This window comes from Prionailurus viverrinus, chromosome A3 (genome assembly GCF_022837055.1).
Source record: "Prionailurus viverrinus isolate Anna chromosome A3, UM_Priviv_1.0, whole genome shotgun sequence".
NCBI classification, from domain to species: Eukaryota; Metazoa; Chordata; class Mammalia; order Carnivora; family Felidae; genus Prionailurus; species Prionailurus viverrinus.
The window spans coordinates 15483880-15499891 of record NC_062563.1 but is presented as its reverse complement, the minus strand read 5'-3'; the positions used below and the strand labels follow the sequence as shown (position 1 = coordinate 15499891).

At 50.2% G+C, this 16012-nt stretch overlaps 1 protein-coding gene across 1 annotated transcript; it reads left to right on the top strand.

Moving 5' to 3' along the window:
- Window positions 1–5694: 5694 nt before the first annotated feature.
- PIGT (phosphatidylinositol glycan anchor biosynthesis class T) lies at window positions 5695–14893 on the top strand. The gene is made up of 12 exons (XM_047851391.1): window positions 5695–5922; window positions 6466–6643; window positions 8447–8574; window positions 8907–9007; window positions 9176–9262; window positions 9779–9866; window positions 9978–10075; window positions 10166–10331; window positions 11237–11437; window positions 13156–13321; window positions 13429–13512; window positions 14227–14893. Exons 1-12 carry the CDS (start codon window positions 5736–5738, stop codon window positions 14477–14479), a joined length of 1737 nt encoding a protein of 578 aa, XP_047707347.1. The 5' UTR covers window positions 5695–5735; the 3' UTR covers window positions 14480–14893.
- The last annotated feature ends 1119 nt before the right edge of the window (window positions 14894–16012 follow it).

The following is a 16012-nucleotide window of genomic DNA, read 5'->3' as shown; positions in this document are numbered from 1 at the left end:
AGCGAGCGACTCTGGTGTCAGAAAATAGCTCGTATGGTCATTGAAGAGCTGAGTTTTAAGCTGAGATCCAGAGGCTGAGTGGGAGTTTGCCAAATGGGGGCTGTAATCCAGGCAGAAAGAGCAGCTTGAGAAGACTTTAAATGGGGAGAAACAGCTCCGAGGAACTGAAACATTCAGCTTGGCTGAACTGTGGAATTTGAGGATGAGAGGAAGGGAGAGGTAAGACTGACAAAGGTTAGTCATGAAATACTTTGAAGCCTGTATCAAGTTTCAGTTTGGCTGCTAGTAAAAGATCAGAGACTTAAGTTAGTTTTCTTTCCTTATAGAAAAGAAGCCCAAAGCACAGGGCTGTATGACTGCTCCAGAGTTCTTGGGCGCCTGAGTTCGTTTTGGCTCTTTTTCTCAGCCGTCCCAGCCACACGGCTGGGATTCTCATTGATAGCTTATGTCTGATGGCTGCTGCGGTGCCAGCCATCACGTCCCTGAAGCCGGCAGAAAGACGGAGAGAAAACCGGGGATGGGCACAGCACAGCCTGCGGTCTGTTTCCACTTCAGGAAGCATTCTTGGGAGTTCTGTCCAGCGATGTCCACTTTCAACTCACCGACCAGAGCTTGCTAACGTGAGAAATGTTTCACTTACAGATATTTTATAGACATAGGGACCCAGCATTACCTACAAGAAAGAAAATTCTGGTCTTTGGAAAGACAGTAACCTTTTTGAGTCACTGAGTTACCAATGCATCTGATTTCTGTACTACCTTTCAAACCTCTCAGAAGCACCAGGGCTACTGGAGAGGGCAGGATAATCCTTTAGTAGGGGTACACTACTCTCTTGTTAAAATCAGGGGTATGTTACTAAGGAACAAGAAGACAGTCTTTGGAATGGTAACTGGCAGTTTACATGTTAGAGGTCACGAATTTGGACTTTATGGGGAGTAATGAAGAATTACAGGTGGTTGAACTTGCTTGTTAAAAAGGTAATTCTGGCCACAGTGGAAAGAATATACCGGAGGAGGAGAGAGGCTCAGGACAGACATCTAACACAATACTCCATGCAGGAGATAATGGTAATAATGATCAGCTTGACGGTTGAGGCAGGATATAAACAAATAAATGACATTCATTCAGTAAATATTTATTAAATGTCAATGTTTAACACGTATAAGACACTGAGCATGGCTTGGGAATGTAGAGTGACAAGAATAAAAAAAGGGGGGGGCACAGTGCTGCTTTTATGGGGGTCTAATCTAGTGGGGGCCCAAATGTAAAATTGTAATTATGACCAGTGCTAGGAAGGACTTAATAGCCTACTGGGAGCACTCACGGAACATCTTCCTTGAGGAAGTGGCATCTGAGCTGAGCCGAGCCCTCAAGGGTAAGAAGGAGTCACCTAGGGGGAGCAAGGTGGTGGGGGCGGGGGGGAGAGGCTCCTTGTGGAATGCTGACTGGAGGAGTGGATGCCTGGGAATCAGGAGGTGATGGCAGCCAGCTACGTCTCAGGCAATGGACGAGGGTGGAGGTGGATGGGATACAGAAAGGTGGAAGGAATGAAGAGATGTTTGGGAGACAAGTTCCAAAAGATCTGACAGGTAGGTGAGAGAGGAAGGGGTTAAGGGTGCCACCATTGTTTCTCCCTCATGCAACAGGACCATGTAGAGTGTTATTTCCCCAGATGGGGAGTGTCAGAGAGAACCAGGCTTGGGAAGAAGGTCATACATTTGTTTTTGGACGTGTTGAGTTTGAGGTGCTCTTGAGACGTGCAAGAGGGCATATTGGGTAGGCACTCAGACCCGAGTGTGGGGTTTGGAGAGGATTAGGCTGGGAAAATAAATAGACGGAGCTACCAGGTGTAGGTGCTATGTGAGTGTGCCCAGGGAGGGATGGGGAGTGGAAGAAGAAAGGAGAGTTCTAGGACCCAGCCATAAGGGGCATCAAGGCATTTCTCACATCAAAAAAAAGTAATAAATAAATAAATAAATAAATAAATAAATAAATAAATAAATAAATAAATAAATAAATAAAGCATTCCACCCCACTTCATACATCAAACACCACCCATGGGATCAGTGACCTTCAGCCTAAATCCCAAAGCTCCTGGTGCCACCCAGGCTGAGTGAGTGACAGGCCTGCAGTCTTCCAGTCATCCCAGCCTGCTTCCACCCCTGCAGGAGGCCATTGTAAGTGACAGCTCTTGAGTGCTTTTCCTAGCACTGGTGAGAAACTTGTGGGAGTTTTGTGCTCCTTTTGTCTCAAAGCCTCTGTGTCCAAGTTGAGATCATCCACTAAACTGGGCCGGGACTCAGTCTCATGTTAAATTTTGCAGTTGTTCTGGGTTGTTTAGGACTTTGCTGCACACAAAAGACATGGTCTCTGTCTTTGCCCTCTCCCTTCCTTTGGAGTAGCAAAGTTCAGCCGCCCGACTGTGGCTGAGCCTTCTGGGCTGCAGCCTATGAGCTCCGTGGCTCTGCTATGCAGGGCTTCTCAGCTCCCAAGGGCACCCTATTCCCCTCCGAGGCAAATAATGGGAAGCTAGACTTGCTTGGTTGCTGTCAATAGGTCAACAAATCTCTTAGTACTCCAGGCACAGGATGTTTAGATCTGTGGGGCTTAGGGCAGGGAGTTTGCCTGGGGAGAGGGACTCCAGCCTTCTGGAGAGATAGAATTGTTTGTGAGCCTTTGGGGAGCCTTCAGTTCAGCTGCTATGAGCTCCAGCCCTGCCTGGAAAAGTCTAGGGTCAGCTGAGACCCCAGGACTACTTCCTTCTTGGACAATGATCTCTTCTTCTGCTAAACCACAGGGTCTTGGCTAGCCTTCAGAGCCAGCATCTCCAGCTGACTGTTTTTTGAGGCCACACAGTGCCCCTGGAGAGGAAAAGGGGATTCGGAGCCAACTCCTAGGCAAGTGGCCCAGCTTTCAGTCTCCAAGCCACGGTGTGGCTTCTTCTGTCTATTGCCTAGACTGGTCACAGACTCTGGGGAGGAGGGGAAGAAGACAAGCTCATCCTGTAGAATCCTATGCTGTGGAGGAAATAGGAGGGGCCACAGCTTTGGGGAAGATTCCCTGGAAGGTGTGCACTGTGGCAGTCCCTAGGAATGCACAGAACTTGACACTGAACAGCATGACAGTGTGGGGACAATATGGGACTGTGCTGTGATTTTTGTTTGTTCAGACATTACTGAGCACCTACTATGTGCTAGCCTCCTTGCTTAGGAAACAAATACTAAGGTGACCAAGAGCTCTTCCAGGAGCCGACATGGCCACACACAATGGAAATATGACACAGGCTGTAGCAGAAGTGCACAGGGGACTATAGCACACCAGAGAGGGAGAAGGTAAGTCTCCTGGAGGTGGCTGGGTCTTTATGATGGCGACAGGCAATTCAAATGGAGACAAAGCACAGAAATATAATCATAACGATGGCAGCTCTTTCTTTCTTTCTTTCTTTCTTTCTTTCTTTCTTTCTTTTCTTTCTTTCTTCCCCTTTCTCTTTCTTTCTTTCTTTTTCTTTCTTTCTTTTCTTTCTTCCTCTTTCTTTCTTTCTTTCTTTCTTTCTTTCTTTCTTTCTTTCCCTTCCTTCCTTCCTTCCTTCCTTCCTTCCTTCCTTCCTTCCTTCCTTCTTGAGGTTGATGGTGTGGACTCTAGTCCTGGCTTCATGACTCAATGTGATGTTAGGCAATTATCTTACTTTCTGTACTCCAGTTTTCTCTTCTGTAAAATGGAGATCATAGACCCTATATCAAAGATTGAGTAAATGATAGTAAATATTAAGCACTTACTACATTCTAGACCCTACATATACATACTTTCTAATTCTTACAACAACCCCGAGAGTAGGTTTATCTATTTTTCAGAGGAAGAAAAGTGACACGGGTTGCTTATGCTCATATGGGTTAAAAGCTGCTGTGGGGATTTGAACCCTTCTCAGTCTGACATCTAAACTCAGGGCCTTTCTTCCATTCCATGTCTAGTGGGAGAAGAACACTATATATATAAGTAGAATGAAGGCATAATGACACCTTTTGACACTTCCTCTCTGGTTGGTTGGGGCATATCTTGGTAGACCTGTCCGACACCAAATTTGGCTCTTTGTAGAAGTATGGTTGTGAGTTTCCCCAAGAGACTGTGGGCAAAATCTTTTGTGACTGTGTTTCTCACAGGGCAGCTGGAAAAACCAAAGCAGGAATTTTAATGTTGGAACTTTACAACTCAATAATAAAAAGGCAAATAAACCAATAGAAAAAGGGGGAGGGGTGGGCAAAAATATTTTAACAGACTTTTCACAAAAGAAAACAGATGTATGGCCAATAAGCATATGAAAAGATATTCAACATCATTATACATCAGGGAAATGCAAAATAAAACCACAATAAGATATATGTATACCATATAGCTAAAGCTAAAAAATCCAAAAAATTAAAAACGTGGAGCAGGATGTGGAGTATCCAGAACTCTCACATATTGTTGGTGCAAGTATAAAATGATACATTTTGGAAAAAGCTCTGAAAGTTTCTTAGACAGTTAAACATTTACCTATTCTTTGACCACTCCTAAGTATTTACCCAAAGGAAATAAACATATGTCTACAAAGTAACCTATACAGCAACCTAGTTCATAAGAACTAAAGTCTTGAAAGAGCTCAGGTGTTCATCATCAGGATAAACTAAGGTGTATTCATACAATTTAATACTACATAGCAATAAAAAGAAAAGCTGCTGATACATGCAAGAACATGGATGGTTCTCAGAAACATTCTTCCTGTGAATGAAGTCTTACACAAGAAAGTATACGCACTATATGATGGTTTCACTTATATGAGCCAGTAGAACAGATTAAGCTATTTCGTGGAGAAAAATCAAAACATTGGTTGCCTCTGGAAGGAAGGAGGCAGAGATTGACTGGCAAGCAGACTAACCAACTCTCTAGGGTTTTAGGAATGTTCTAGATCTTGATGGGTGTATGCTCTTGTCAGACTCAGTGAATGTGCACTTGGATTGTGCATTTCATTGTATGTAAATTTTACACCAAAAGAAAAATATCAACAAATATTAACCTTTATTTAATGACATGCATGCTGAAATATTTAGGGGGGAGAAGTGTACTTATGTCTGCAATTTACCTTGAAATGTATCAAAACATAAGAATTGAGGGATTTACAGACCAATATGTGATAAAGCAAGTATAGTAAAATGTCAGTGGTGGAGTCTAGGTGATGGGGAAATACACGTTCATTAACAGGCGTTCATTCTTTAAATTATGCTGTATGTTTGACATTTTTCATAATAAAGGGGACAGTTATTCGGGGGTTTTACAGGAAAAGCTCCGCATCAGATTTAGGACTGCGCAAATGGAGACACCAGAAGCACGAGACCTGTCACGTGACCTAGCAAAAGTAACCTTTTCAGCCTGTTTCCTCAACTATCATCACATAGGCACAGCGGCAGTGGCGACACTCGGTATTATTAAGCAAATTCTAATGGGTAGGAATACCGCAAAGTAGGGAGTCATCCATTCAGCCCCCCATCCCACCCCCATCAGGCCAAACGTCCACCGCCCTTCGTGCCCTACGGAGCGCCCCTAGACGAACCAGCCACGAAGGACCTAGCTAGCCCGTCTCTCTGGTAATCTCACCCCGGTTTCCGGGACGGCACCGGAAGTCCTTTCTCAGACGCTCTTCCTATTGGAGGCCGGTCTTTCGTGGGGGCGGGCGCCGCTTGCAGGCGGAAGCAGCCGCAGGCATGGCGGCGGCCTTGCCGCTTGTCCTGCTCGTGCTGCTGCTCCTGGGTCCGGTGGGCAGGGGCCATGCAGAGCCCCCACGCGACAGCCTGAGGGAGGAGCTCGTTATCACCCCGCTGCCTTCTGGGGACGTAGCCGCCACGTTCCAGTTCCGCACGCGCTGGGATTCGGAGCTGCAGCGGGAAGAAGGTGAGAGAGAGGGTGAGGCTAGAAAGGTGTCTGTGGCACTTGCTGGGACGGTGGGTAGAGACAAGCTTTGGGAGGCGGGGCTTGGTTCCCGGGAAGGGTTTCTGGGCCCTGGACTCGGGCCCCGACAAACTAGCTCTTTGGGGAAAGATGGGAGAGTTACTGAAGAACCCCGTTATACCGGTGGTGAAACTGAGGCCCGGAGAGGGGCAGTGACTCCTCCTGACTCCTAGTTCAGGTGCTCTTTCCGCAGGCCCAGGCTGCCACTCTATAACCCTTTAGTTAGAACGCTGCGTCGACAAAACTGACGATGATGCTATTGGCGGTTACTGTTTATCCTGGGTGCTAGGCGCAGTGCTAAGTTCTGTGAGCGATGTTGGAGATGTAGAGAGGTAAGGGCACTTGGTCAAGATCACATCACTAGTAAATGACAGTTTGGTATGGCATTCGGATGTCTCTGGCCCCAGCGCCTGGGTTCTGTTGCTTCTTTGGGGTGGCTGAGAACCTGTCCTCCAGGATCATCACTCACTTGCTCCCCCTTTCCAGTATCTCATTATAGGCTATTTCCCAAGGCCCTGGGGCAGTTGATCTCCAAATATTCTCTACGAGAGCTGCACTTGTCATTCACGCAAGGCTTTTGGAGGACTCGATACTGGGGGCCACCTTTCCTGCAGGCCCCATCAGGTGCAGAGCTCTGGGTCTGGTTCCAAGACACCGTCACTGAGTGAGTGCCCACCTTGAGGACTGTTGCAGGCCATAGAGGGGACGTAGCAGCCACGGGTGTTGTCATCCTGCCACTGATCTTGGGGGGCAGCAGTTCCAGTGGGCAGCAATTCTGTGGGGGGTGAAACTGGCATCAGAAGTAAGAAATGATATTACCACTAAGTGGCATTCTTTACTTTGGTGGTTTTTTTACTTCCCTTAATACTTCCACAAGGTAGCACATGCATGTATCTGCAGAGGCAGGTAACAAAGAATTGAAGCTTACTTAGATGTAAGGCAGTAGAAGACTGTGGCAAACTGGATAACCTTTTAAAAGACATTCGCTACCCTCATCATCATCACACCAGGAGGGCCAAACAAAACATCTGTGGGCTAGAATTGGCCTACGAGACCCCAGATCTCCATGTTAGAGGAATAGCTTCCGTTTGGGAGAGGGACAGGTTTAGGTACTGCTGTTGTATCACAATTTCCTCTTAATTCCACTGTGAGAAATCAGTAGCACAAGTATGATTTAAAAAGGGGGGAATAATGGAGAGGGGTAGGGACTATGGCTAGAGAGCTTGAGAGGACAGCTGCCACTCAGCCTCAGTAGATTGTTGCCACGTGGGAACATTGTTGCCGACTGTTGTCAGATACTCTCATTTGCCAGAGATGCCAGAAATCTGGATTTTAGTGTGCACATTGGCAAATTTAAATATCGGTAATTTCAAAATTTAAGAAATGCTGTGTGGGCCAATATTGTGCACACCAAGTGAAACCGGATTGTGGCTTCGGTAGAGCTTTCAGGCTTCCAAGTTTGCAGTCTTTATTTGAGGCTTCAGGATTGGGGCGATTGGAAAACTCTGAGCAGAGGATTATTGAAAAACCTCAGGACAACACTGAGGTGGTATCAGCTAAGGAGCAAGCGGTGATTTCCAGATCTGCCAACCCTTCCTCTCTTGCCTGAACTCTGGCTCCTTTGCCTTCTTGCCATCTGCTTTGCTGTCACTGTCTCCCCTCAGCTCATAATTGCCTGTAATGTGGAGCTGATGTTGAGAATTTTGGTTTTATGCTTTCTGTTATGAATATAGAGACCAAGTCCGTTGTGATATTTCTCTTTCTGATTTAATTTGATGTTTTTGTAGGGTCCTAGAATGGTTGTTTCCCCTTGTTCAGTGAGCCTTTATAGATGTAGGGCTTCCCACTCTGAGGGTGGAACCAGGACTTACTTTCACGCCCAGGGCATTCACAGGGAAATATGTAGTTTTGCCCAGCTGGGCACACCTCAGGTGGTTCATTGGGATGATCTCAGCCTCTGAAGATGTGGGGCACTTTACATGGTATTGTGGAACATACGTAGGTGACCCAGACTTGCTCCTTGTCCCCTGGTTGCTCATAGCCTAGTTGAGGAGAAAAGATGCTTAAAACAAGATGCTGCCACCACCTAGCCATGTCCCAGGAGGGACCTTGTGAGAGGCCCATATGGTCAGAACGATCACAGCACAGGAGGAGGCTGTGGTTGAGGAGGGCAGGAGAGCCTTCCTGGAGGAGGGGGCTTCTTTGATGGTGGGCAGAGAGGGGTGAGTAGGGCATTCCCAGGCAGGAGGAGGAATCACCTGAACAGAGACCTGTGGGGATGCAGGGATGTCCAGAGTGAGGAAGAAGAGGTGGGTAGGGCGAGACCCAGGAGGTGGCTGAGCAGGGCACCTGGGCCCTGGCAACTCCGGGAGCTAGTCAGTCTAATGATTTGGCAGCCAAGTGCAGGCTTGGACGGAGGGAGCAGAGGCAGCCCCGTGACAGTGAGTGGGTTTGTGTCTCCATCCAGCGTGGATAAATCTTGGAAGGAGCTCAGTAACGTGCTCTCGGGTATCTTCTGCGCCTCTTTGAACTTCATTGACTCCACCAACACGGTCACTCCCACTGCCTCCTTCAAACCCCTGGGACTGGCCAATGGTGAGATAGCCCCGTGGCCCTTTGCTTCTTTCTGGTACCTCTTGCCTGAACTTCTGCCTCCTTTCTCCTCAGCTTCCTCCTTCCTCATCTGGGCTGGGTCATAAATCCCCTGGGTGTGCAGGCCTGGGAGGAAGGCTTCCCGAGGCCGTGCTGTCTCTGCCTTGCCTTCTTCTCCCGAGGAGAGGAGGGATCCCATCCCCAGCAGAGACTGTTAGGGCGGTGGTGCTGGAGAATTGCATGGCGAGCAGGAGGGGGGTCACCCCAACTTTGGAGTATGGGTCCTGAAGAGTTGGGCCCCAAAGCCCACCCCAGACAGCTTGAGTCTCCCTCAGGCACTGATCACAATTTCCTGCGCTACGCTGTGCTACCGCGAGAGGTTGTCTGCACTGAGAACCTCACCCCATGGAAGAAGCTCTTACCCTGCAGCTCCAAGGTGAGGCCGGAGCGCCCTGAATGTGCGTGGGAGCCCTGGAGAGCAGTCAGGGCTGGCGCGTGTGCCCCTTCTCTGCCTGCCCCCCCCCCCCCCCCCCCAGGCGGTGTTCGGAGCAGGTGTCTCACCATGCAGGGCACTGACCTATCCCTTCTTCCTGCTTCCCTCCAGGCAGGCCTGTCTGTGCTGCTCAAGGCTGACCGCTTGTTCCACACTAGCTACCACTCCCAGGCAGTGCATATCCGTCCTGTTTGCAGGGTAAGTCATGGGGAATGGCAGTGGGGGTGCCATCCAGGGCCCCTGAGGGAACGTGCAGGTAAAGCACGTAGCCTAGTGTCTTGTCGCGGGCTGAGTCAGTAGTAAGTGCTAGCCGTGATGCTGATTATTTGGGGCATTTGGCCACACACCAAGGAAACTGAGCGGTTGCCTGGCAGGTGGTTAAGAACAATAGCTGTGTGTGCAGCTGCCAGCCCAGTCACTCTGGGCATGACCTTGGACAGATCATTTCATTTCCCTGAGCCTGGTTTCCTCCTCTGTCCAATGAGAACAATAGTAGGATCGGTTCCTACGGGTGTTGGTGATGGTTCATTCGACTGGTACATAACGCCACTGGCACAGGGTCAAGTGCTCAGTAGTGAACAGTAGGAAACCGATGGGTGGGAAGATACATACTAGACAAGGAATTGAGTCCGGGTGGGAGTCCCCGAGGCTGTGTGTGTGGTAGGGGGTGGGGAGTGATGTGTCCTCACGGCCGCTGTTTGGCCCTTGTGGTAGAATGCACGCTGTACCAGCGTCTCCTGGGAGCTGAGGCAGACCCTTTCTGTTGTGTTTGATGCCTTCGTCACAGGACAGGGGAAGAAAGGTAGGCTGCCCTGGCAACTCATTATCGCCCCCCACCATCACTGGTCCTGCCCTGTCTGTGCAAACGAGGCCTGTCCCCAGCCCCCGCTGAACCCTGCCCTCTGCCCCTCAGATTGGTCCCTCTTTCGGATGTTCTCCCGAACCCTGACGGAGCCCTGCCCCCTGGCTTCAGAGAGCCGAGTCTATGTGGACATCACCGGCTATAACCAGGTACCGATGTCTCCAGTCACAACCATCCCCCTTCACCCAAGGCCGGCGTGCGCCTCTGCTCTCTTCTCAGCCCTGCCCTTGTGCCCCCAGGACAATGAGACGTTGGAGGTGACCCCTCCCCCAACCACCACCTACCAGGACGTCATCCTCGGCGCCCGGAAGACCTACGCTGTCTACGACTTGCTGGACACGGCAGTGATCAACAACTCTCGTAACCTCAACCTCCAGCTCAAGTGGAAGAGCCCCCCAGAGAGCGGTGGGTGCGGACGGGCCGCTGGCACAGTGGGCTACAGAGGTTTCATCTCTGGGGGAGACTCCTAGTCCTTCCTTTCACCATGGATATGAATGAAGCTTGTATTTAGACCCAGGTCCCAAGTCGCTGTTTTTGTTTTTTGTTTTATTTTTTTTTTAATGTGTATTTATTTTTGAGAGAGAGAGAGGGACAGAGAGAGACAAAGTGCAAGTGGGGTAGGGGCAGAGAGAGAGAGAGACACAGAATCTGAAGCAAGCTCCAGGCACTGAGTTGTCAGCTTAGAGCCTGATGTGGGGCTCTAACTCAAAAACTGCGAGATCATGACTTGAGCCAAAGTCGGAGATTTAACCGACTGAGCCACCTAGACTCCCCTTGAGTTGCTGTTCTGATCTAACTCCATCTTCTAAGCTCTGTGACCTTGGGCAGGTTGCTAAACTTACTGTCTCATCTGGAAAATGGGGTCATAATTACCCAGCAGAGTAGATGACGTAATTAATGTAAAACACAGAGTTCGTTCATTCAATAAGCAAATATTTTTTGAAGACCTAAGATACCCTGCATTTGAGAAACATTATGTCTGTTGACTGAGGCAGACCTGAGACAATTAATTAATTGTGATTGCATTCAGTGTTACCAAGGAAAAGTGCGGACTGTCACAAGGGCAACTGGTTTGGGTTGGAGGGGGCACGGAGCTCGGCACATACAAGTGCTTAGGAAATTATAGTAATTCTGTCATGCTGTGGGCCGGGGAAGACGCGGATAATTCCAGAATGCAAGTTTCCCAGTTCTGTTGGAAAAGCTCTTCCCCACTGCCTCCTGGCTCGGAGAGTCTGAACGAGGCCAGGGGAGTGGGCGTGAGGAGTGACCCTTGCCTTTAGGGGCTCTTAACCATGGACTTCTCTGTGCAGAGGCCCCTCCGGTGCCCTTCCTGCATGCCCAGCGGTACGTGAGCGGCTACGGGCTGCAGAACGGGAAGCTGAACACGCTGCTGTACAACACGCACCCACACCGGGCCTTCCCCGTGCTGCTGCTGGACACCGTGCCCTGGCACCTGCGGCTGTATGTGCACACCCTCACCATCACTTCCAAGGGCAAGGACAACAAACCGAGTGAGAGCCGAGTCCTGGACCGGGCCCCCCTCCCCAGCTTGCTGTCCCCCCGGGTCCCCCAAACCCTCATGTCTCCAGGTCATTCCTCAAGTGTCTCGGAGACACTGCACCGGCACAAAGTCCGGAAGGGTTTGAAACGTGGACAGGGTAGCCTCACGGTGCCAGATGCGGAAGTAATTTCTACAAGACAAATAGTTTCAACACGCGGTACTACTGATTCTTAATAGGGCTTTACGAGGGCAGTGATTTCCTCGTCGGTTTCACTTACTTGCTCCTCCTTCCTTGGTGCCCTGGGCACGTCCTTTTGTGCTGATTCACGGGCTTGCAGTGGAGAACAGGTTAGCAGCAGGAGAAACAGTGTAGAAACAAAAAACGATAAAGCTGGCGTAGACGGTTTTTGTCTCCTTGGGAGGGGTAAAGAGCTGTAGTTTCAAAAATGTATTTGTATTTTCTGTGTTGAAGAGGAGTCAATATTTACCGCCTGCTTTCCGCTAGGTGGCAGGCATAGCACTGGGGCGCTTGTCGTTTGGACTGGAGGGAGACCTAACAGAGGACTTCTCAGGCAGAGGTTCTGGCACATCCCGAACACCCAGACTTAACGTGTCTCAACACTTGCTGTTGCCTCATTTTTCAGCCTGGGGTTGTTGTGCTTCTCTTTCGCACCACTGTTTGTAGCACCTTCAGAATCTCTCCTTCAGACATCCCACGCGTGTATTTTGTGGACTTTTCTGTTTTGTTTTTTAACCTTTCGCTCTGGAAAGTGTCAGACGCACAGCGTGTCACGCTGCCCTGTGCCTGTCACAAGCGCCAGCGGCCTCCAGATCCCCTCGCTTGTGATCTCTGCCCTTACTCCGTTTCTCGATCTTGTTGCGTTTCTGCTGGAGTATCTTAAAACAGATCCTAGACACCATAGCCACCACGCTTCAGTCTATATCTCTAACAGGTAAAGGGCTTCTAAAAGAATATCACCCATTATTGGCACTCTCGTTTCCCCCAGTGGTCTTAAAAATAGCAATTTATAATTGTTTTTTTGGGTGAGAATCGAAACAGGGTCCTCACATTGCATTTGCTTGATAAGCTCTCAAGTTTCTCTCTCTCTTTTTAATTCATAGGCTTTATTTTCTTAGAGCAATTTTAGGTTGAGAGAAAAACTGAGCAGAAAGCACAGAGTTCCCATGTACTCCGTCTCCTCCCACCCTCAGTTTCCCCATTATTAACGTCTTGCATTGGGGTGTTTGCTCCTAAGTCTCTCAATCTATAACAGTTCCCACTTTTCTCCCCCCAAGTCTGTTTTTCGGAGAAACTCGGTCATTTGTTATATGGAATGTTCTACATTCCAAATCTGTCCTTGTGCCTGTGTTTAACATGTTCCTCCCTCCCTTACGTTTCTTGGTTGCTGGTGGTTAGATATAGAAACTTGATTAGATTCGGGTTCCACATTTTGGTCAGGAAACTTCCGGTTCTGTGAACTTCCTGTTGCATCACATCAGGCATCTGATGCCTGGTGCCCCGGTTTTAGCGATGGGAGGATTAACTAGATTGAACGTGTCTCGGGACAGCTGCCCTGGAAACATCTTTCCCCTTTTCTAGGACCCTGCTCCCCTCCCTGAGCCTGCCTGGCTTCTGCGATCCAAAGCCTAAGACCTTGATAGGTAGGGGCGAGGGTGTAGGTAGTCTGACCCCAGGAGAGAGGTGTGGGTGACCTTGCCTCTGCCCAGGTTACGTCCACTACCAGCCCGCGCAGGACCGGCTGCAGCCGCACCTCCTGGAGATGCTGATTCAGCTGCCGGCCAACTCGGCCACCAAGGTGTCCATTCAGTTTGAGCGGGCGCTGCTCAAATGGACCGAGTATACCCCGGACCCCAACCACGGCTTCTACGTCAGGTGGGCTCCCCTCACGTACTGCCCCGTAGCCTCCTGACCCCCCGCTGTGCTGCTTTGCCCCTGGTGGGGGAGACCCACCCACGGAAGGCCTGTCTGCCTCTCCACAGCCCGTCTGTCATCAGTGCCCTCGTGCCCAGCACGGTGGCAGCCAAGCCCGTGGACTGGGAAGAGAGCCCCCTGTTCAAGTCCCTGTAAGTATGGCCTCAGCCGCCTGCTTCGGGGCGGGCATCCACACGGACGATCAGGTTTCTGCTGGCCAAAGCAATGTGCAGAGTTAACTCAATCCCAATAAAAATCCTAGTGGTCTATAATATTTGTTCTGACTCTGTGAAATGATCCTGAAGTGCTTCCAGAAGAGTAAAGAGATGAGGAGAGCTGTAGTTCTAGCCTGCGCTTACTCATTGATTCTCTTAATGAATATTTCATCGAGTGCTTATCAAATGCCAGGTGCTTCAGAGAGCCCCGGGCATACGGCAGGACACAACGCAGCCTTGCCCCTGCCCTGCTCATGTCAAGAGGCTGGAGGGGAGATTCTGGTCTAGAGTGATGGGGTCACGGGTGGTGCTGGGGAGTACTCCAGTGGGTTATCCAGGAGGACTTCTCTGAGGAGACAGCCTCGAGGCTGAGACTGGAGGCTAAGGAAGAGGCAGCCCAGAGAAGGCTGGGCCCCTTTCCTCACGTCAGCACAAGGCAGCTCTCCTTTGAACAGGTTTCTGTGCTGTCTTACTTGTTTCTGTGTTGATCCGAGATGTCTTCTGTCAAAAAGGTTTTGAGGCTAAGAAAGCTTTGCAAACCCTCGCCGCTGCGCTTGGACCCAGTGCAGCCAAGAGTGGGGATGGGGTGGGGCAGGGTGGGGCGGGTTGGAGCAGCCTCGTCCTGCCTCACCTTTCCTTCCCGACCCCCAGGTACCCGGTCTCCGATAGCTCTAGCTACTTTGTGCGCCTCTACACGGAGCCGCTGCTGGTGAACCTGCCCACGCCGGACTTCAGCATGCCCTACAACGTCATCTGCCTCACGTGCACGGTGGTGGCCGTGTGCTATGGCTCCTTCTACAATCTCCTCACCCGAACCTTCCACATCGAGGAGCCCAGCACGGGCGGCCTGGCCAAGCGGCTGGCTAACCTTATCCGGCGTGCCCGTGGCGTGCCGCCGCTCTGAGGTTTGCCCTCTTCACGGCGGGGCTGCTGTGAACCTCTGGGGAGGGGCGGTGGTGACTCCCAGGGCTCTTTCTGCCACGTGGTCCCTACAGAGTTGGCTTTCGAACCAAACCACCCCTGGACGAGGCCGAGTCCTGGAGTGTGTTGTCTGGTTCAGTAGCCACAAGCCAGATGTGACATTTGAATTTAATTTAAATTAAAAATTCATTTTCTCTGCTGTACTGGCCACGTGTCAAGTGCTCAGTAACCAGCAGTGGTTTAGTGGCTACGGTATTAGAGAGTGCGGACAAACATTTCCGTCATTGCAGAAAGTTCTAGGACAGTACCGACCTAGATAATGGGGCACGTTGAAGAACTTGTATCACTGTGTGGTAGCTGGAATTGGCCAGTTGTGGAATAAAAAGTGACTTTCTTAGTTTTTGGCCTTCTGTTCTTGAGGCCCGGGAAGAGGGGTCTGGGGCCTTTTGCTGGGCACCTACCTAAGACTTCTACACTTTCCCCCAAACCCTGACAAACAAAGTTCCTTCACCTGCTGAAAATTCCTTCTTTGGCTTCCCTGGTGCCCTCATTGGTGATTCCCAGAACTCCCTGGGTTTGGCCAGGAGTGTTTATATAAGCATATCCATGACCATGACCGTGAATCATCCTCCACCTTCCAGGGGCTCCGAGAACCAGTCCCCGATCACCAGGGGTAGGGCTGGAGAGGCAGAAGAGCTCTGTGTGTTGGTTTTCTAACCATGTTGTGCATTAGAATCACTTGAGATGCTTGTGAAAATAATGCAGCTTCCTGGGGTCCAGACCCTGTGAATTCAGTTGGCCTGAGTGTAGCCCACCCCGCCTTTGCATTTCTGTCAGGCTCTTCACGAGCACGTGTTGTGGGTGGTCCTTAGACCTCCCACAGGCTTTGGAGCCAGGCCCATCGGATGGAGGTCTGCCCCTGCCGACTTCCCCTTCTGGTTCTACAGCCCTGGGTTCCTGTAGCAGATCCTTAGGCAGACTCCCCGCCCCCCCCCCCCCCCCCCCATCTTCTGTCTCTGCCTCTGGCACATTTGGCATTAGTTGTATCCGTATTTGCAGTCTGCCTGTCCCTTCCCCAGCTCTCAATCCTAGCGTTAGAATGCCCTGTTCCTCCAACCACACACTCTCCTCTACTGCCTGGTTCACTCTTACAAAACCAGAGAGATGTTGCTGCCTCCAAGAAGTCTTCCCTGACCCACCAGACTGCTGTAGGTGCCCCTTCCCTCCGCTCCCAGAGCTCCTTGGACTTACTTTCACAGGTTCCTTATCATCCCGGCTGTTCTTTTTTTTAAACGTCCATTAAACTCCTAAGCTCCCTGGGGGCACAGGGGCTGTCTTCTTTCTGGACCTGATCCAGCTCGGGACATGAAAGTGTTCCATCAGCATATGTATGAATGGGTATAGGCTATTCTGGCCTGGGATCCGGGATTCAAGGGTAGGGAGGGGAAGAGCGAGGGGCACCTAGAAACCCCACAAGTATGAGTGCTGGGTCTTTAGCACAATAGTACTGGTGATG